The sequence below is a fragment of the Lissotriton helveticus genome, chromosome 7 (assembly GCF_964261635.1).
Source record: "Lissotriton helveticus chromosome 7, aLisHel1.1, whole genome shotgun sequence".
NCBI lineage: Eukaryota > Metazoa > Chordata > Amphibia > Caudata > Salamandridae > Lissotriton > Lissotriton helveticus.
The window spans coordinates 919,413,870-919,436,865 of record NC_136068.1 but is presented as its reverse complement, the minus strand read 5'-3'; the positions used below and the strand labels follow the sequence as shown (position 1 = coordinate 919,436,865).

The 22,996-nt window shown below is 43.2% G+C and overlaps 2 protein-coding genes across 3 annotated transcripts in view; one reads left to right on the top strand and one right to left on the bottom strand.

Moving 5' to 3' along the window:
• Window positions 1–11,007, bottom strand: part of C1QTNF2 (C1q and TNF related 2) — a 92,047-nt gene extending 81,040 nt beyond the window's left edge. The window contains exon 1 of the mRNA XM_078653425.1: window positions 10,910–11,007. The gene's annotated coding sequence lies outside the window, so the exon portion shown is untranslated. The remainder of the gene's footprint in view (window positions 1–10,909) is intronic.
• Window positions 11,008–11,156: 149 nt separating this feature from the next.
• LOC144769368 (pre-mRNA-splicing factor SLU7-like) overlaps window positions 11,157–22,996 on the top strand; it is a 344,142-nt gene continuing 332,302 nt past the window's right edge. Inside the window, exons 1-2 of one of the 2 annotated variants that reach the window (XM_078653421.1) lie at window positions 11,157–11,272; window positions 11,522–11,718. In XM_078653421.1, the coding sequence (XP_078509547.1) occupies window positions 11,555–11,718 (164 nt within the window). In that variant the 5' untranslated portion in view covers window positions 11,157–11,272; window positions 11,522–11,554. Of the gene's footprint in view, window positions 11,335–11,521; window positions 11,719–22,996 lie in introns of both variants that reach the window. The other variant, XM_078653420.1, reaches the window with a different exon arrangement.

The following is a 22,996-nucleotide window of genomic DNA, read 5'->3' as shown; positions in this document are numbered from 1 at the left end:
AACAGCACATTTCCTGGTTGTGATGTCATCAACATGCATCAATGTGCGACCTCGCAATTTGCGAGTTCGCAAAAAAGGGATATTGCAATTTTTTCTGCGATTTTTACCGATTCCTTAAAAAATCGTAACTTTTATCATGCATTACGTTTTGCGATTCCTTATTTGCAATTCCTTAAAAATCGCTAATAAGGAATCGCAAAGCCATTCAATGATGCATGTACCTGCTAATACTTACTCAATTAGGGTTGCCCATATATCTATGATTGATACTTAATGTGCACTATGCTACCTGTAAAGTGTATACTATAGGGTGAATGTGGCAGTTAATGCTTGTTTTTAACATCTAAGTGAGTTGTATCTGTCATAGTAGTAGTAATGGCTGATATTTTCCTGTGGTATTTTGTAGTTACTGGCATGCCTCTAATGCCATAGTAATTTATAGAGCAATGTGTGGGAAAGTGAAGTTTAGATTCTGTTATCAGTGATGTCTTCAGTGATGTAATCAATGATGTAATTTGAAATGTCATTAGTGAAGTCATAAAAGATGTCATAGAATGTCATGACTGATCTCATATGTGAGGGCATAATCAGTTGGTGCTGATAACTATAAAAAGTGAATTTCTGTGTATTTTTTTAGTTCAAAACTATAATGTTGTTACTGAGAAATTCACCTAATTATGAAGTTACTAACCTTTGGTTTTTTCAATGGATTACTAAGGTTTTGTTGAAATGAAAACATATTTTTTTATCACACCTAACTAAAATGTTACTTTAACCTTTGGGTTTTAAGAGAATTTGTAGGGTTTTTAAAAAAAATAATTTGTTTCAAGTGCATGTATGGTAGAATAACTGAATAATATATCCTGTGTGCAGACATTATTCTGAAACCCCCAAGATAATGATAATTACACGCTCACCGGTCTCTCCATACCTCCTAATGGGCTCATACTTTCTTTAGATGATGTTAAGAAACACCATACTGTTCACGAATCCTTAACAATACCACTAAGAAGGCACAACATGCGGTAATGAACAAGACTGAATATTAATATGCGTATAAAGATGCAATTGGATTAATGCACCACCGCTTTATCTTAACAGATACGTAATTTTGTTTATGAAATCTGAACGAATGTCGTATTCAGTAGTAATGTGCTACAACATTACCATTTTCTTTAAACAGCCTTGAAAAAGTCGGGGGTTACATTCCCCAGTACGACGAAACACGTGTTGGCTGTGACGTCTCCTTCATTAAACAACGACAAAACCCTGAACAAAAGGATCTAGAAATTTATTTTGATTGCTGTATGAATTGAAATGTGAAAACACCTGCATTTAACTGTTTAAAATACCATACGTGTGCTAGGGAGTAACAAACGTTTGTGGCATAGCCTAACCAGAAGAGGGAAGTGGTTCTCTTCTCCTTTTAGCACCGTTAAAATCATTACCCAATTACTTATATACAAGAAAAGTGTAACTCTCCCAGTGGCGCCTTAAACCTAGTACAATCTACCACTATTCTAGAATTAAAATGTTACTTTAACCTTTGGGTTTTAAGAGAATTTGTAGGGTTTTTAAAAAAAATAATTTGTTTCAAGTGCATGTATGGTAGAATAACTGAATAATATATCCTGTGTGCAGACATTATTCTGAAACAAAATTGCTCTTGTATTGTAACTTAATAGGAAAGGATGCACACTTTGCAAAATGTTTCTAAAAAATGATGTTTGAGTATAAAACAGAGTAATACAACAATATTTGTGCTCAGATTGTCTATCTCCTCAGTTCTTCTGACTCGCATAGTGTGACATTTTCAGGGCAAGTCCATTAATATTTTAATAACATGCTTTTCATAGCCTTTGTATGTGCTTTTACATTAAATTTGCAATCATAATTCAGAAAGAGAGTAATCAGTTTTTCGAATACTATACAGTATTAAGTTGCATTATATATCTATTTTTTAAGTATGCAATTACTCAGTAGTGTTCTACATTTTGTTTTAATCTACTGTTTTCAGTTCTTTGTCGTGTTCAGTTATTATTGAATATTAATCTGTAAAAAGAGAATCACAAAAATATGGTTTTAATATTCATTTTCTTTATTTTTAAAGATGATGACTCTCGTGAAAAGCTCGCGTGAGTCGAACAGACAATCCTCTGCGTGGACTCCGAGGGAGATGTACTTTCTGGTCGGCTCTTGTGAACCTCTCACGATATTGTACATATTAGGTTTTATTAAGATTAAATTAGGAACAGTGTTTTCCTGTATTTCTGAACAAAGGAACATATTACAGAAGTAGATTTTACTAGTAAAATTGATCATGATTTGTTTCATTGAATTTATGAAGCAATAATATTTTTTGATCCCTCTGGTTGCTTGTTGGCGTCGAGCACACAATCCCCTGCATGGACTCCGAGTGGGCTGTCACGATCAACCCGTGAGATTGTGCATTTGGAATTAGGTTAACATCAGTGTTTTCTTGTAATTCTGAGCAAATTGACACATTAGAGATGTTGATTAATTGGAAAAATTGATTATGAATTATTCCATGAAATATATTATGCTAAAATATTTTTGTGATCATGCTCATGGGTATCTTGCGAAAGGTTCGGGAGAGGAACCACACCCTTGGGAAGGATTTTGATTGGCTCATATAGATGTCTTTATTTAGAAGAAGAAGATTCAATCCTTTTTACTTTATTTCATTACTGGATTTGGTGAGAGTGGACATATTTGGCTTGCTCTTCTTTCCTGTTTGCCTTTCTTCACAAAGATGTCTTTATCTGATTCAGTTTAACAGCCAGGGGCAGATGCACCAGATCAGCCGCCTCAGCCTCCCAAGGTATCCTTGGCGTGGCAGTTCTTTAAAATGCAGCCAAGTTTCTGTGAAGAACGCTACCTGCAAACTTTGCAGCATAGATTCAACCGGGGGAGCAGAAATAAACAATATAGCATGAGTACCACAGGGAAGTGGAGACACTGAGTTAAATGCATCTGCTAAGTCTTGCACGGGCAGAGTTTGTTCATACTGCAGAGTTAGACCACTCTACGGGGTCTTCAACATCATTTGCTCCAGGAGATACTGTGCCTACGCAGGTTCTAAGTGCACAAGTGGACAATAACCCCGCTTTTTTAATGAAGCCCTATTTTGCTGATTGTGCAAACAGATCATCTTTTCATCAGTGACAAACAGGTCTGCCCAGGACAAGCTTGCCCAAGAGCAAAAGTGCCCCTCTATGCAGTAGGTTTTTAAAAAATATTTGTTTTGTACATTTTTCCTCTTTTTGTTTTTAAGGAGATGCTGTTGGTGTTTGTTTAACACCTCAAGTTGTATGTTTGCCCTATCCTATTAAACAGCTTTTATAGTTGTACTGCTCTTTTCATTCAGAGCCTCCCTATAGCTTTATCACCTATGTTGTTGTCACTATGTTTCTCTTTTTTCCCTTCTCCAAAGCTCTTGCATTTAACATTTAATTTGTGTATCTCACTCTTGGAGCTGATTATTGCTGAGGTTATCCCGGAATATGTGTAGCTTCGGAAGTGAATATGTGTGTGTATATATATATATATATATATATATTCATTTACACACACCCACACATGGCAACATTTTGAAAGAGGGAGAAGGGGGGATATCAGAGAAATGTTTTCCCCCACTAATATTAATACAGTCAATTTTAGGCAAGAGACTGCTCAAACAAATATATTTTAGCTTTAGAAATCGAGTCTCACGCCTGCCTGAATGGGGTCCATTGGCATGTATGACACATTTGCACTGAGCCTTTACCAACATGGCCGCTGGTTCGGCAGAGATGCCTTGCTGCTGTGGAGTCTGAGCTGGCGGCTCTCCCCCTCTGAACGGGAGGAGTGATGATTGCGACGAGTAGCCTGCGAGGAACCGCTCCAGTGTAATCCATGGCTGGAAAACCAGAGCCTTTGGAAACCGGAGCCTGCAGTGAATCATGGCGGTCCTGCGATTTAACCCTGGACATGCCTACCCTCCAGTCCTGACCTATATTGCTTGGCACACCGCAGCCCCTTCCGAACATACCCAACCCAGGCCCCCAGAGAACACTCCTCATCGGAGCGGCCTGTCCCGCCACGAACTCTCATGGACCTCTACTTTTTCTTTTGTACTGGCCGCCATTTTGCTGCTGTTCTCGGCCGCTTTTCTCTGGACCCTGACCCGCCATCTTGTCCATTCCCTCGTCCTTTACCCTTTTCCCTCGTTTCCCCCTTGACGATCCTCAAATGTTGCTTCCCTTTTCTGTTTTGCCTTTTCTCCATACCCTTGTATCCCTCCCACCCTCCCTTGGTGCTGTGACTGCGTCCCCCCTCCGACCCCACTTAATGGCACTCTGCTCTCCTGTTTTTCTGGGTCTTGACCTGAGAAAATCTACTTTGTGTATATATATGTACATAGAGATAACTCTAATCACTAGTATATGCAGTAGACCTTTGTACTCTCTACCATTCCTATGTGACTCTTAGAGTATATCCATTTGTATCTCTTCCTTGAGTGACTTTTCTACTTGTACATTTGCAATTTTTCTTTATGTTTGTATCTCTTCCTTGTGTGACTTTACATCTTGTACATTTGCAATTTTTTCTGTTTGTATCTTTTATGTAACGCATGTAATCCTTTGTCCTTATGTTTTGCAACTGGTTCTTATGTAAAGCACTCTGACACCTTCGGGTAAAGTTTGCGCTATATAAAATCACATTAAATAAAAATAAATAAATAAAAATAAATAGTAACATTAGCTATGGTAAGACCTCCACCCTGAGCCCCCTGCCCTTCTACCCACTTTGTGCCCCTCTGCTAGGAGCATGCAGCCGACAACCTGCGTAGTAGGAAAGAAACAAATTAATTATTTCAGGCTTTAGAGGGGGGTAAGGGCATGGAAACAAGAGCATGTGTTTTTATACCGCTTTTCATGATGAGTTGACCTTCATCCCAAAAAGACTGCCCGGGGAAATTCGGGACGTCTCTTAAGACTATGCACTTAAAAGCGAAGACTATGCACACAAACGCGAACTCTTGTAACGTATCGTTTGCTACCTCTTGTATTTTGTTTGCTTTTGATACATGCACAATTGCCACCATTGCCTACGTAACGTTTGTTCTTCTGTTTTGAGTGTCTGCCATTTATTGCAGTATTATACCTCTACTTGTACTTTTTACGCTTTTGTAATCTGCATACGTCACTTTTTAGGTCTCGCCTGAGCCAATGGGCTTGCGCATTGCCCCGGCAAGATTATAATAAGCGGAAAAGAAAAGTCTACCAAAACGGCTGCGGATCGCATACAGTTCATGTGATCTATGCGCGTGCACGGTACAAAAGGGGGTGGTGATGGACGGAGCATCTGAATCAATTAAACATTCACACCCAGTCAAAAGATCTGGGTTTAATACATCACGGTTCTTTAGCCCACTCTGCCACCCCAGTTCAGACATGGCTATATGCAAATCAGTCTGACCCTGTGCCTCATGGGAACAGTCCAGCCCGAACTGCCAAGCCATGTCTTCCCTGGACCGGAAACAAGCTTCCGAGGACCGGTTTCTGGCATTCCAGCCGTCTTCAGCCCGGCTTGCTTGAATCCAGTGGCAAAGTGAGCAAGGGACTCACGTCTGAGCATACCCTGCCACACTTATGGCGGCCAAAAGCGGTACAAAAGGGGGTGGTGATGGATGGAGCATCTGAATCAATCAAACACTCACACCCAGTCAAACGATCTGGGTTTAATACATCACCGTTCTTTAGCCCACTCTGCCACCCCAGTTCAGACATGGCTATATGCAAATCAGTCTGACCCTGTGCCTCATGGGAACAGTCCAGCCCGAACTGCCAAGCCATGTCTTCCCTGGACCGGAAACAAGCTTCCGAGGACCGGTTTCTGGCATTCCAGCCGTCTTCAGCCCGGCTTGCTTGAATCCAGTGGCAAAGTGAGCAAGGGACTCACGTCTGAGCATACCCTGCCACACTTATGGCGGCCAAAAGCGGTACAAAAGGGGTGGTGATGAACGGAGCATCTGAATCAATCAAACACTCACACCCAGTCAAAAGATCAGGGTTTAATCCATCACCGTTCTTTAGCCCACTCTGCCACCCCAGTTCAGACATGGCTATATGCAAATCAGTTTCTTACGAAACCTCCAAGGCTGGAGTGAGGCGGACCGGCTGCGTCTGGGTCAGTTCTGGAAGGTTCGCAACAAGCTCAGCATCGCAGAAAATGGGCTCATCCTGAGAGGGCCTCCGGTAGTGATTCCTCTGGAGCTGCAGGAACAAGCGGCAGTGCTTGCCCATGAAGGACATCAGGGCACCCGGAGAATGAAAGTTAGAATGCGTGAGAAAGTATGGTTTCCCAACCTCGAGAATAGCGTTGATACAATAGTACAGAACTGCCGAGCGTGTCAACTGACCAGCACCTCTGAAGTTCCAGCTCCCATCATCACTGAGGACCCCGCACCATCTCCATGGTCGTGGGTCAGTTTGGACTTTGGAAGTTTCCCGGATGGGAGAGTCACGGTAGTGCTAATGGACAGCTACACTAAATATCCAATTGTAGACCTAGCACCATCCACCAGATTGGCGAACATTCAGCCAATCCTAAGCAAATCTTTCGCCATGTTCGGCATCCCACATGTTCTCAAAACGGACAATGGCCCTCCGTTCCAAGGAAGCGACTTCAAAGAAATCCTGCAAAGACTAGGAGTGAGACATCATCGCATCACACCGCAATGGCCCCAGGCCAACGGAGAAGTGGAGCGATTTATGAGGACCATCAACAAAACTCTGCGAATAGCCACGGTAGAAGGAGCTAACCCTGAGGAAGCCCTCCAACACTTCCTTAGAGAGTACAGGAGCACACCCCACAGCACGACTCAACGATCCCTCTGGTCACTCATGCTGGCGGGACCGAGGCGTGATTTGCTTCCCATGGCGGAGAACTGGGTGCCTGAGCCATACCTACCCGAGGCCACCCAAGAACGAAGACGGAGGACCAACGACAAGGCAAGTCGGCGGAGGAGAGCCAACGGCCGGACATTAGTTCCCAGAGACTCAGTGCTCATTCGAGCCCGAAGACCAGACGGGAAGTTCCGTACCCCATACGAAGCGGAACCATGGACAATCAAAGCGGCGAAAGGCACAGCCGTAACAGCACAGCGAAATGGAGAAGAAGTAACAAGAAATATTTTGTGGTTCAAATGGATACCATCTGCGCCTAGCGACATGGAACAAGCTAGCGAATCACCGGCAGGAGAGAACACTGTAAGTGGATGAGAGGAACATAATCCTGATTCGCCAACGGCCACTCCTGCGACGGCACCACCGTCACCACAGATAGTCCAGAGCATCCATCAGCAAGAGAAAGACGCCAGTATAACCTCAGGCCAAATCTGAGGCCTAGCCAAAGACTGGCAGACTTTGCATGTTAAATGATTCACCTTAATTTGTTCAAAAGACTAACTCTGGAAGGAATGTAGCACTCTAGTGTTTCTTAGGGTCTCGGCTGAGCCCGGAAACACATACACACTTTGTATCACCTTCTGGCCACACGTGGCCAGAAGGCTGAAAAAAATGGGCCGGGGTCGCTCAGGACTTCCGGTCCAACTAAGCCAGCACTGTGTGTGTGTGCATTCTTTATTAATGACCCCTAGCATAATTAGTCCTACCAAGCGTCACGCAACAGGTGTGACACTCACGCATTTCAGTGCGGTGATCCGCATCACCGCACTGAAATGCATTGTCACGCATTTTTGCCACCCGTGCCAGGCGCGCCACCAGTGGCTCCTGTGCCCGGGCTTTCTGCTGCTCGACTCCTGCTGCTTGCTGAGCCCCGGCCCGAGTTACTAAATAGTTAATAACTGATCTGCTCTCAGCCTCTGTGGAGTGGCTGAGAGCGCTACAATGTATCTGAACCATTCTCTGCCCAGGCTTGCCTGCTGTGTTCCTTGCCCTGGAAACCAATGAATACGGCGCCGGCGGCACGTGCTACCTCATCTCACACACACTGCAGGGGGAGGGAGGGGCTGCCCTCTCAGCAGTCGATAGTGCTGCTGTCAATCACCGGCTTGGCACCAAGGAGTCAAGGAGGCCCCTCCATTTAATTTGTAAGTGAGCCCCTTAAAGTTTAGTGACGCCGCTGCTCTAGTTCCGGGACTCCGGCACAAGCCCCTCCATGTAGCTGCTGCTGAGCCACACAATCATGCCCGGGCCGGTGTTTGTTGCGGCGGGTGACCTTGCAGCAAGATGTGGCCCGTTTAAACAGTCGCGTCGCAAACTAAGTAAGTTGTGCCTCGTGAGGTATCTCTGCAAAATCATGCGCCTTTAAATTGTATTAATAGCGTGACCGTGTTGGTGCCTTTTCCACACCTGTGTTGCACAAGGATTCAGCAGCTTGGATGACGGCACTGATTGAGTGGCTTTTCCGTCAATGAAAAACTAGGCCTCTGTAAGAGAGCGATGATTAGTTGGCGTGATACAGATGGGGCTAAGCAAGAGTGACTGTTTTCACCCAGCATCATGTGGACCCCGTCCCCTCTCCCGCCTCCCCCACACCCTCCTCCCGCCCCCGCCACACACAGACACACGAACCATCTGACCGACTGTACCGAGTCCAGTAACAGTGTCAAAATCACAACGCAGGCAGCGAGGAACTACCCATTAAAAACCCTATTCTGTAAAAGTGATTTTTTATTGTTGTAAAAAGTATTGGCCATGAGTGAGGTCTGTACTCGCCTTTTTAAATAAAATAAAAACATACAGAGTACAGCTTACTGTGTGATATGACCAGTAGCGTCTCTGTTGTTTTAGAGAGTGTTTCATTATCAGCGCTAGTTTAACACGTACGGCGCCACTCAGACCGGGGCTCACTTCAATCGAGCAAACTCAGCTGGCCTCTAAGTGTCTCAGCACTCGCAGCGCATTAGGAAGAAAGTTTAGCTAAACTTGTGCATGTGTTTCCTTATAGTTGTGCAGTTTTATTTGTGTACCTTGCTTGGCTGACTGGCGCGATGACTCATGCAAGGGCTGCCCGTCAAGTGAACCCCTCACAGTTGGACGGGCTCACGCTTCCGTGTCCGGGCACAGACTGCTATTTCAGGGGGCTGTGTTTTCTGTCATGTTTAAGCACCGTTTTTGTGCCCTGGCAGCACTTTTGCGCTTAAAGCACATAGTGGCTTATGTCATGTTCCCTGGTGCAAGCCTGCCCAATTGAGCGTATCTCTTGCCATACAAATAAACTAGGGACAAATTGGAACAGTTCCAAGTAATATTTAGGCGCCTAGTGGCAATTCAGTTTATGTTTTGTGCAAATGGTCAGTTTTGCAGCTCATTTGGTGGAACATGCAAATATAGTCTGAATCTGTGCGGGGCTGACTCAGCATGTAATCTTTCAGAGGTCAATAAAGTAGATGTGATCGAGCTGGATTCATAAAACTTAACATTTCTGTGCAACAAAGCAGCTGGAAATAGAGGGTTTCATATGCATGATATAAGAGTTCAAGACACATCAGGGTAGTTTTATTGGTTTATTGGGGGTCTCAGGCAGTCACAGAACCGCGGGCGACAGCTTTGTTTATCTTTGCTGTGCCTGCCACTGACAGAGCAGACAAGGGGCACCAATCTCGTCCATGCCAGACCCCTCAGTGCTGCTTGACCTGGTCTAACATCTGTAAAGCCACGTACCGGATGCGGTGGGGGGGAGTGGGTGTCCCACAGTCCTGCCCGACCGAGCACACCTTAGTACAATAAAGTCAATATGAGAGCGAGGGGGGAGATGGGGAGGGTTGAGGAATGACATGTCTGAAAAAGTTGCTCTTTCACATTCAGCTAACTGCATGTAAACTAACGCCGCTTGCATATTATAATGGAAGATAAATGCAAGTATAGTAATCAATGGGAAATTCGCTATAACATTATGAAGCCTCATAGGTTAATGCTATCACTGCAGATGTCCGAGTGTGTGTCACAAAGAGAAACAGAGTAATACTGACTTGTGTATTTGTATTGCCTTCAAAGACTTATTGTTTAATATCATGGGGTCCCAATTGTTTCACAGGTCTGTCATTCTTGTAAGGGGCAGTACGTTAGTGACTTTACATTTCTGCGTTTTTGCAGCAGTTTCAAAATGTTTTTAGAGCTTCTCACTGCTCAACGGGATATCATTTCTGTTATTAATCTAACTAATCATTGCTTGGGTTTACATGAGAAAAAGTGCTACTCTAAGTTTCACCACATATTTGGTTGTTTAATGTCACTCACAAGTCCACGGAAACACATAAGCAGTCTGAAAACTTGGCAGCACTGCGAGTTGGCTATCGTGACGAAGTAACTATCCTAATTTATTAGCATGCAGCTGAGATTATCCGCACTGGGGCTCTCACATCCCATTTGGTACAGTCGTGTCCTACCGGACCATTCCATTTCTGGTGCTCTGCAGCAGTTTTAAGATCTTCTTAGAGCTTCTCGTTGCTCAAATGGATGTAATTTTTTATATTTATATGTTTCCCTCGTCATCATTGCTAGATTTTACTCGTGAAAAAGTGTCACTCATAGTCGTTGAATGTCACTCATAATTACACTTATAATAATGTCACACATAAGCATTCTGAAACCTTGGCAGCTATGCATAATTGTGCCATTGCCCCTGCCCGCGCTGTGACGTCCCCTCGCGCTGTCACCGTGCACCCTTACAATTTTCTCCTCATGTATCATTACTGTTCCTATTGTGAAGCGCTCTGACACCTTCGGGTAAAGTCCGCGCTATATATAAACACATAAAATAAATAAATAAATAACACAGAAGGACCCGGTGTTCTAACTGTATCACCACCATGGCGAGTCTATCGATAGTACACCTGTGCATAAAAATAGAAAGTTAAATCATTCTGCACGTCACAGACCTCAACCATTGGCCCAACGGGGAAAGTGAGGGTTGAAAGGCTGTCCGTATTTTCAGCTGTAGCCAATTGGCGCAGGCCGATTCCTAGCCAATCAGAGCTTGCGCTGCCTCCTTTTGCCAGACCCTCTCCCCCCCTCCCTTCAGGCACATTTAAGTGTAAAAAACTCGAACCCGCTAGGAATCCACTGAGATTCCACCAATCCTAGATGACCTTACGCATCACCAGTTCCTTTCACTCCCAGACGTTTCTGGAATATGTTCAGCCATTGGATTCACTATTATGTGACCCGGAAGTACTACATTTACGTATCAATAACATCCGTTGAAAGCTCATTGCGAGAAACTGACATCTAACAACCTTTTAGTAATGTTATTTACTATTCGGCATCTGGGGCTTTTGGGTTCGATCAGTTTTCTGACTGATGTGTGGGTACCGGCGCTTATTATGTTGTGCGGTTTGGCTTCATGTGGTGTATTATTTGTGGGTCTCGGGTGCTTTCAGACTCGCTTTTGCGCTCTGTTTGGATGCTTTTATATTGCACTGGTGTTATTTTATCACGTTGAAAAAAAATAATGTCATATTCTTAATATTTGCATCTCGTTACACCCACAGAGTAAAAGGTTAGATCTTTACATCTAGACAATAATGGCTTCTACAACCGTTGAGGTAATCCCATCGGCGGGGACTGGGGAAGCAATGGGACTGGAAGAACCAAAGAAGATGACAAGAGAAGACTGGCGAAAAAAGAAAGAACTTGAAGAACAGAGGAAGCTCGGAAATGCCCCAGCTGAGGTAGATGAAGAAGGAAAGTAAGTGTTCTTTGACATAACCATGGAAGAGTGAAGATTGAAGTTGATAGGCGTTGTTCACTATTAGCTATCCCTCCCATTCATCTCTGCTTTCCCATGAGTGAATAGTACTTTGTTACACTGGTTTTTAATACAGTTGTTGCGCAGATATGGCATTTGATAATCTTGATTGTTAGAGTATAGTTGCAAGATCATTTTAATGTGAGTGATTGTGCAACAGATTGTTACATCTTGGTTTTAAATTTCCTACGGCACAGACACTGTCTTCTATAGGGAAAAGATGATCATTTGGGCCAGCTGTTGGAACATTTCTAGACCGTCTCTCGGCAACCTTTTGACACAGTGGGCTGCATGATAGATTGAAGGATGTGGTCAGAATGGTGGATCCTACTTACTTGGGCGTGGGTGGGCAGTGATTATATACATCCTTATTTCACATGATGTATGCTAGCCATTCAACATTTTCCAGAGCTCACACTTTCTTCGTTGTCATATTCAAGGATTTGGAAATATTCTGATAAATAAGGCCCAAAACCTCAAGCAAGTTTTTGTTTGCTAGAAAAAAATGTACCTTTATGCCAACTCCATGCCTATCTCTACCCGTGTATTTCCGTACTTTCCAGCTGCACTAATTTTTAGGTCTCGGCCTGGCGAAAAGCAGCAAATGCGCTACTCTGCCATGCAGAGGACCTTTTGGAATCGATACCGGTCCAGCAGGCACGCGGGAGACAAACAAGACAAAAGATGTGCACGCGGGATTGGATGCTTTACTGGGGGCGTGACACTCTGGGGACGTTTTTTTTCGCCGCCAGTAAAGCCAGTCCCCACGTGCACATCTTCTGTCCGCCCTGTAAAGAGCCCGTGCTTGTTTTACAAGGATTGGCAAGGAGCAAAGACTTCCTATCTGGAAGTCGTAGTCCCTGTTCACCATCATTGAGTGAAAATGCCACGTTACACTGGTTTGTCCAACAAAAAATGTACTTGAGTGGGATGTTTCTGATTTTTTTAATATATCTTTATTGCATTTTTTATCATTTACATGAGACAAACAAATCAAACATAAACGCGTGGTACACGTCCTGTAAAAAAAGAAAAATTATCGCTACGTCCTCGTGTACATCCTTTTATTTATTATCTTTTAGGAACCATAGCGTTATATGCACCTGCATTGCAGGAGTTGACGTGTTGCAGTAAACTAGTATGGGTATTTAAAACCCGCACGCACTTTCGCCTAATTGAGGTGCAGGAATTGTCTATCACATGTGGCGTCTCCTAATAGTGATTAATCAGATGCAATCTTGTCTAACATTACAGTGGTGCAAGGTCCCTATGCGGTTCAGCTGCTGTAGAACGACAGACAATAATGCATGTGTGATAGGAGTTGAACATCATCATCTGATGCAAGATATCAACATTTTTTTACATTGAAACCACAACTAAGAAATATAAAATAAAAGCAAAAGAAAAGGCGATATCCAATACATAAAGGAACATGTGCCTAACGTACGTGCCGTTCAAAGGAGGTCATGTCGAGGGTCATGTGTGTGTAGCAGAAGTGAGTTACTTTTCCTGGCTGATGCGCGTTTGCATGGACACTAAGTTATCTGGCATTTGCAGTTGTGTCTATGGAATGTCTTGGAGGGATGTGGGGCCATTGCCCAACTGGTCAACTGTGGCTATAATGCTTGTGAATGCTACCCATCAGCTCCACCCAGGCAACACGTCAGGCAACATCTTCCACCTGTTGCATGGGGAGCACCTGCAATGCCTCATTGGCCTGAATAAGGGCCTTCAGTATATCGTCCCAAGCCTGCGCGATGGGATATTTGCGCAGCCCAGCCGTTTCTTCCCTGTGAAGAATAGTGCTCTCCGCCTGTGCCCAAACTTCTAAGGATTTCAGCCAGTGGGGTGTGTCCGGAGGGTCCTTGTGTTTCCGTCTCTTGGTTATCAATCGTTTTGCAGTGATTAAGCCTAAATCACAAATTCTAAAGCTTACATTGTTACCTTTTGTTCGTTTATAAAAACCCAGAATGCAAACCTCCCACATGTTCGGGTCCTCGTTGTTGGTGCTGCTTGCTAGAGTTTCTGTTATCTTGTGCCAATAGGACTGGAGCAGGGGGCAGGACCACAGCATATGTAGTAGATCAGCGTCTAGAAAATGACATCTCGGGCAGTCAGAGGTGGTGATGTTAAAATATTTGTTGATCTTGTCCGGTGAGAGATACGCTCTATGTAGTAAATACGTTTATATAAGTTTAAATCGCGAGTTGCGTGGTATATGTGTGGCACTGGCTAAGACACATTCTCAGTCTTTATCTGCCCAGCGTTGACCTCTGTCCTCAGTCTATCTCGCCCGGAGTCTCTGTGTTGGTTTCAAAATGTGTGTGAGCAATGCCTGCACTAGCAAATGGATCACGTGCGATCCCTCTCCCATCACATGCAGGTACTGTAACAACTGATGTGCCTGCGGCTCTACCGTCAAGTCTCCCCATTTTAGTGTTAGTGTTCATATGTCAGCTGCGTGCAGGAGGAACTGTCCCACAGGCAGTCCAGTATCTGCTGCCAGGGTTTCAAAGGGGACAGGGCACCCTCCGTGCAACACCGATGGGCCATTTCTAAGTGTATCTGTGTCGGGCGGGGAAGTTTCGCCAGTGGGTGGAATAAACTGTAAATTTGTATCTGTGCCCATGAAGACGATCCAGTCTCAGTGTCTGCCAGGTTCTTGCCGCTTAGCCATTTTGCGACCCATTGGAGCTGTGCAGCTAAGTAACATAATTCTAAATGAGGAATTGCTAAGCCCCCCCTTTCCGGGGGAGCATATAATTTCTGCAGCGCTATTCTGGGCCGCCCCGTATTCCATATTAGACCCCTGACCAACCCTTCCAGCTCACGAAACAATCTCACCGGAACATATACCGGTAGATTTGCAAAATAATATAATAACCTAGGTAACATTATCATTTTAGTTAGGATGATACGGCTAATCACGTTGAGCGGTAGAGTCTTCCAGAATTGTACCTGTGCCCGTAAGGAGGAGATGGCGCGCACCAGGTTGCCTTCCAGTGTGTCCCGCTGGGGATCTGTAGATGTATACACCCAGGTATCTGAACGTGGTCGGATAGCAGGTAAGCGTCGTCCCAATAATTATTATATCAGCCTTGCCCACGTCCTCGCAAAAAGAATATGCACTCAATTTGGCATAGTTTACCTTGAGGCCTGAGACTTCCTCAAACCTATGGAATATCTCGGATATGGCTGGCGGCATAACATGCAAGGCCCTCACATACAGCAAGAGGTCGTCAGCATATAGGGACACCGAGTGAAGACCACCTTCCAGGGCTATGCCCCAGTCTGCACTGCTTTCTCGCAGCATAGCTGCCAGAGGTTCCATTGCGAGGGGAAAAAAGCAATGGGGACAACGGGCATCCCTGCCTGGGTCCACGTCTGACCCTGATTGTGTCAGATATGAGTTTTCCTGTGCGGACCCGTACTACGGGTCGTTGGTACAGTAATTGCACCAGCTGCAGGTACTCATCTCCTAACTCGTATTTGCGTAGTACTGCTGTAAGGTAGGGCCACTCCACTGAATCAAAGGCCTTCTCCAGATCTAGCACTAAGCATCCAGAGCGCTGCCAGGTCCTCATTGCGTATCTCTGCACTCTAAATAACCTGCGTGTGTTAAGAGAGGTGCTCCTAGTAAAAAAAAAATCCATTTTGATCTCTGTGGACCAAAGCTGGTACAAATGGAGCTATTTGCCTAGCCAGGGCAGAGGCAAGGATTTTATAATTCGTATTTAGCAGAGCCAATGGACGATAGGAACTGAGGATTTCGGGGTTCCTGCCTGGTTTCAGGAGGGAAATCAGTGTCGCCTCATTTTGCGTAAGTGTAAGGGCCGAGACCTCTAAGGCCGCTGCGTATACCTGCTACAACTCCAGCACTAATATGTCGGAATAGGCTTTAAAAAATTCAGCCAGTAGTCCGTCTGGGCCTGGAGATTTGCCGTTCGACAGGGAGAAAATGCTATCCCGTATTTCATCTGGCAGCAAAGGAGCACCCAAGTCATCTTGTTGATGCTCTGTCAGCCGTGGCAGTTGAGTGGGATGTTTCTGATGACAAAGAGCTGATCTAGATCTTTCTTTTTACATTTCTAAATCAACAAATGCTAATTGAGGAAAGTGAAAGGTCTTGTTTGCTGGTGCTATGTGTATTGTGCCCAGGCTTGCAGCTACTGCTTTTCCAACACACAAATTGTGCACATTGTGGAAAGATGCATCCGCTGTTTGTAATCTGCTCAAATATTTACATCCTGTCTTTGGCACCGAGCAGCTGAAAGAACTCTGTTCACTCTGAAATCGAACAGTAGCAAAAGTTATGTATAAATAGATGCATGAAGGTCCATTCCTGCCACATCACTGCTCGCATCAAGCTTAAAATGCGACACAATGAAAATACATAATGATGTTCACGTTTGTTTAGAAATAGGTATCCAATTATTTTTTTTTTATATCTTGATAACGTTTGCAAAATTACACTTATTTTGTGAAATACATTCCAGTGATCCTGCAAATATCTCTGCAACAGTGTAACTCGCCAAGAACAAGCACTGGCGTTGCCAATAGGTCTCGCAGTAGGAAAGTTGGAGCTATTACAATTGCAAATAACAATGCCTTTTATTTTTGTTTTCATTTTAAAAACATAAAGGGCTTTGTCATTTACAAAACCAATAGCTCCAACTTTCCTACTGCGAGACCTATTGTGCACTGCACAGTGTGGGTGAGTGGCGTTGCGTGGGTGAGTGGCATTGCGTGGGTGAGTGGCGTTGCGTGGGTGAGTGGCGTTGCGTGGGTGAGTGGCGTTGCATGTGTGAGTGGTGTTGCTTGGGTGAGTGGCGTTGCGTGGGTGTGTGGTGTTGCGTGTGTGTGGTGTTGCGTGTGTGCGCATCAGCTAAGCCAACCAAACGTAAATATTCTGCGTGCAGTGGAGCGCGAAGGGCAGCACGAGTCTCTAATGTAAAATAAATACGCTGTGAGTAGTGAAGCGTGAAGGAGACCTCGAGCCTTCAAACTGAAAGGGAAAAGGCGCGAGGATCAAAAAGCGACGAATATCTCATGCTGGAAACACATTATATGAAATGCTACTGCTGCTAATTAAATATAAATAACAAGGAACTGCAGATGGCTGGGCTTTTCCAACTGTATTAAAGGAATGGATCTCACGGCCGTGAAGTGTGAAGCAGTGGGCGGGGAAGCTTTGAAGCTTTGAAGCTCTCGGAGCGCGGGAAGGAAGGAATGGATCTCACGGCCTGCCGGCCGTGAAGTGTGAAGCAGTGGGCGGGGAAGCTTTGAAGCTCTCGGAGGCCGGAGCGTGGGAGAGCCTGGCGGGGGGGCGGGAATACGAGCGACGGGAGGAGAAGTTGATGCAGGCGGAATAGGGAGATGCGCGTGCTTGTGTGGTCACGTGACCTCACATGCACTGTGAAGAAACCGCAGTGGTTTCACTAGTCGATCGAGCACTTGAATTCTCGATCCCAAATGCGCTTGCGCGCAATGTAGGTCACGAGACCTAAAAATCACAGGAGCTACCAGGTTGACTAGAAAATGTCTCTCTGCATGACGTGTTCTAATTAAACCAATCTCCTGCAGGTTATAAAACATGCAAACCTTTAAATTAAGCAAAAGAATAAAAACTTGCACTTTTAATGGTAGTCCTACAATGTTTATGGTATGTTTACTACTCACTCTCTATTACTCTCTAATACTCCCTCTCTACTACTCACTCTCTACTACTCACTCTACTACTGACTCTCTACTACTCTCTACTAACTCTCTACTACTAACCCTCTACTACTCACTCCCTTCTACTAACTCTCTACTACTCTCTACTACTCACTCTACTACTCTTTACCTACTACTCACTCGCTACTACTCTCTACTACTCTCTACTACTCACTCTCTACTCTTTACTACTCTCTCTATTACTCACTCTCTCTATTATCTACTATTCACTCTCTACTACGCCCTGCTACTCTCTACTACTCTACTACTCACTCTCTCCACTACTCACTCTCTACAATTTACCCTCTACTACTCTCTACTCACTCACTACTACTCACTCTCTACTACTCTATAACTCTCTCTCTATTACTCTCTACTACTCACTCTCTACTTACTCACTCTCTACTATTCACTCTCTACTACTCTCTCTACTACTCTCTCTCTCTACTATTCACTCTCTACTACTCGCTCTCTACTACTCTGTACTCTCTACTACTCACTCTCTACTATTTACTCCCTACTATTCTCTCTACTACTCTCGCTCTACTACTCTCTACTACTCTCTCTCTACTATTCACTCTCTACTACTCACTCTACTTACTACTCTCTACTACTCTCTCTATTACTCACTCTCTACTACTCACTCTCTCTATTCTCTACTATTCACTCTACTACTCACTCTCTACTATTCTACTACTCACTCTCTCCTACTCACTATACTACTCACTCTCTACTACTTACTCTCTACTCACTCACTCTCCACTACTCTCTCTCTATTACACTCTACTACTCTCTTTTACTCTCTACTACTCACTCTGTACTATTCTCTCTACTACTCTCACTCTACTACTCTCTACTACTCTTCACTCTCTACTATTCACTCTCTACTAATCACTCTCTACTACTCTCTACTACTCACTCTCTATTCTCTAATATTCAATCTCTACCACTCACTCTCTGCTACTCTACTACTCTCTCCTACTCACTCTACTACACACTCTACTACTTACTCTCTACTACTCTCTACTCACTCACTACTACTCACACTCTACTACACTCTACTACTCTCTCTCGCCTCTCTACTCTCTGCTATTCACTCTCTACTACTATGTACTCGCTCTACTACTCACTCTACTACTCTCTCTCTCTACTACTCACTCTACTACTCTGTACTCTCTACTCACTCTACTACTCACACTCTACTATTCTCTCTCTACTACTCTCACTCTACTACTCTCTGCTACTCTCTCTACTATTCACTCTCTACTATTCACTCTCTACTATTCACTCTCTACTATTCACTCTCTACTATTCACTCTCTACTATTCACTCTCTACTATTCACTCTCTACTATTCACTCTCTACTAATCACTCTCTACTACTCTACTACTCACTCTACTACTCACTCTCTACTACTCTCTACTACACTCTCTATTACTCACTCTCTACTACTCACTCTACTACTCGCTCTCTACTACTTACTCTGTACTACTCACTCACTACTACTCACTCTCTACTACTCTCTCTCTATTACACTCTACTACTCTCTATTACTCTCTACTACTCTCTAACTCTACTACTCTCTCTCTCCTCTCTACTACTCTCTCTCTACTATTCACTCTCTACTACTCTGTACTCACTCTACTACTCTCTACTACTACTACTCTCTACTACTTACTATACTACTCTCTACTACTCTCCCTACTATTCACTCTCTACTATTCTCTACTACTCACTCTCTACTCACTCTCTGCTAGTCTACTCTCTACCTCTGCACCTATGTGTATGTATATATATATATCTTGATGTCTTCAATTCATTCTGTGGCACCCAGCCGGACCACCACCAAAGAACGAATAACAGACTCCAAGTATTTGTGGAAAATGCAGGTCTTTTATTCACCAGTTCGTCAGACGCGTTTCGAATACCTCTGTATTCTTTCTCAATTACAAACTTGTAGTCCACCTTTAGTTTTTATACAGTTTTTTTCTCAATTAGTGATGCTTTCACCCCCTCCATGTGATAAATAAAAATGAAGGAAACACTTGATAAATAAGCATGCTGGGACTTGTAGTCTGTACAAACCTCCTTCACTCATTTAGTACGTAATTTGCACAACATTACAGCATAAATGCAAAGATGTAAAAATATAAAGATATAGCATGATGCACATTTTATACCAATCATCTTAACTTTGTAGACATAGATATTAGAATTTTTAAGGTGGCCTTTTTAAAATATATAATTCACAATGAATATAAATAAATAAATATATACACTGATAAAATATGCAGTACAAAAATATTTTTAAATATATATCTATCATTGTTTATGTAAACATTTAATATATATACACACACACAGAATACAATATAAAAATAGTAATAATCTATTTAAAATATTGCCATTTTAAAATTCTGTATACTTATCGTGGATTGAATTCCCAATTTCTCTTTTGACTATCCTTATTAATCCATGTCAGTCTAGTATATAATGTGCAAAAGTGCAAACTGAGTGCAAATTTTACATTGTTTTATAGCAGCATCAAAGTATTTCCTTAATAAAGTGCAAAGTGATATAATCATTATAAGAATTCACCTAATCTGTGGTACTTTACTAATATAAATCTTGATTCATACAAGATTATAGTGTTTTTTTAAAAATTCATAAGCAAAAATAGAATATGCTTATAATGTGAAAGACTAAAAACAATTTTGAGATAGAAAGGGAAGGCAGGGGCCAGAGTAATATTATCAGGATTTTATCGATACATGAGTTTGGAAACATGCAGGGAACATTAGTAAATGGTGAATGGGACATTAGAGGAAGTGGTGCAAGTCCTTAGTATTGTTCAAACCATTTGGCTGTCTACTATCCAACTCTACAATGAATTTAGATTCCAACCGACGCATATATATATATAAGTCGAGCTCGGCAAAAGCAGAGGACGCCATGTCCTTGCCACTTACGACGGCGGTCCGGGGTGAATGGGCGAGCCTCAAACATCCAATCAAAAAGCTTAAGATTTCTCCAAAAGAACCCAATGACAGAAACAGCGACCACAGACTCTAAATGCTTCAAAAGCAATATTATTTATTAAGCAATAATCGGAAACTCCACGTGTTTCGGGACCTAGTCCCTTGGACTCGTGACCAAGGGACTAGGTCCCGAAATGTTCCAAGTTGCTGATTATTGCTAAATAAATAATACTGCTTTTGAAGCATTTAGAGTCCGTGGTCGCTGTTTCTGCCATTGGGTTCCTTTGGAGAAATCTTAAGCTTTTTGATTGGGGATATATATATATATCTTCGTAATCAAGAAAGGCGCTGACTCCGTGATTTCTTATCCAAAGAAGATTTTATTCTCAGTTGTTGCTTGGACGCGTTTCCGCGGTTAGCTCCCGCCTTGTTCACTATACATAGACATTGTACATATATATGTATATACATTTATATATGTATATATAAATGCATATATACATATGCACGTTATGTACATGAAAGTTTGAAAAACACTAATAAAAGCAAAGCTAAAAAGCCACCTAATTACAAACGGAATTGCTTTAAGTTAAACGAGGCTGAGACCTATTGTATTTTCAATGCTTGTTTTCCACTGGCCTGATGTTTAAAAGCTTATTACAATGGCATCTCGCAAGATGGTAAGCGTAAAAGATGTATTAGCTCATGTGCATGCAGCTAGAAGGCGACCTGCTAGATCAACTGTTCTACATCAAAAGGGATGGTGCAAAGGCTAAATTAAAAATAATGCACCTTTTGCATTTGGTTGATATAAAGAATAGAACATATTTTGCTCTATCTTCTGCTCAGGCCCATCAACACTTACAAGTTCCTTTTTGAGCACCCTCTTACACTTGTTTTGAATAAGCTCTTCTCCTGGTCCCCAAAGATACATTAAGGTAATGGGAATATTTGGTCTTGGTTCAGTTCAGACTTGCAAATTGGCTTGGTGACATCACTTAAAATATGTTGACCATTAATAGGTACATATGCTTTTCTAAGAATGTGACTGCCTTATAAGCATACCAGTTGGATAATGTTCCCTCCAAAGCAGAATATTGGCTTTATTTTCTTCACAATGTTTTTCTTTCCAATGATATGATCTTAGAAATAGTTTCGGATATGGTAAAAAGTGATGCAGAATCTGCCAAAACGTGATTTTGTTGCTATCAATAGCTATAATATTTAGTGGTATATAAGGTTCCTCCTCTGATTCAAGATTATGCTTCTGTTGGATACACCTTGCAATGCGCATCCACTGCTTCCCTCAGCCACACTCAAAACCAGGTTCACTGAAGAGTTTTGCATTCTCAAATCATCTCTACTTCTTTTGAACCACTACCACACATATTCACTAAGTGACTTAGTTTGTTGCATTTAAAACGTTTTCTGCTTACAGGTGAACAATACTTGATAGAATTGAAATGGAACCATGTCTCTAAAACGTATTCTTTTTTGGGGGGGTGGGGGGGGGGGGGGGGGTATTTTGACGCTAAAGTCTTAAGTCAAGCACAGGCAATGATATAAGATTGAAAGAAAGTTGTTTCCAGGCTACTGACAAAATCTTACAATCAAAGTGGTTAATGATATCGGTACCTAAATACTTCATTCAGCACCAAGGTGTCGCTACTTCCTAGTGAAAAGAAACTTGTTAAAGGTCAGATGAAAATCTTCAGTGAAGTAGTTGGTACTTCTGCTTCAGTATACATCAAAGCCTTGTGATTCAGTCACGGCACACAGGGGGAAATATAGCAGTATGGTAGGGTGGCCACCATGCACGCTATGTCAACCCGTTGGTTCTATGCAAGGGCCGTGCACCTCACAGTTAGTGTCTTAATGTTGTAGGCTGGGGTTTGTTGCTGCAGACCAGAAGACAAAGGCCTGCACTGATGCATGCCGGTGCCAGCATTGCTTTTATGGAACCATTCTGTTTAATGAAAGATCTGCAAGACAAACACAGCTTGTTTGCCTACAACCCTGAGGGCCGACAGTGCCCAAAATCTCAAAGGACAAATACGGATAGCAAACCAAGGGCAGAAAAACAGAAGTCCCAAAGGCACAAGAGAGACAACGGAAACTCCCCACCCACCTCTCCTCCCCCCCCCTCCCCTCCATCTAACATGAGCATATCCGGTAAGTGGGAACATGTATATATCCCAACGGTCTACTCTAAGGGGTGTGGGGCGCCCAAGCCTGCACAGAATAAATGTCAGCCCTAGCCTCCGAATCAGGGATGAGTTGCAAGATGTGTAGATATTGAGGACTTGTGACCTCCCTAAATTCGGACGAGAGGATCTGGATAAATGGGGACCATAGGTCTGCGTATATCTTTTCTTTGTGGCCTGCTACTAATGACAAACGTTCCATTGCTAAAGTGAACCATAGCTTGTGTAGCCAATGGATGTGTTCTGGGGTGTTTTATGTGCCCCACCTAGCTAGAATTACCTGCCGTGGAGCCAGCAACGCCAGGTCGATTTGACGGCCTC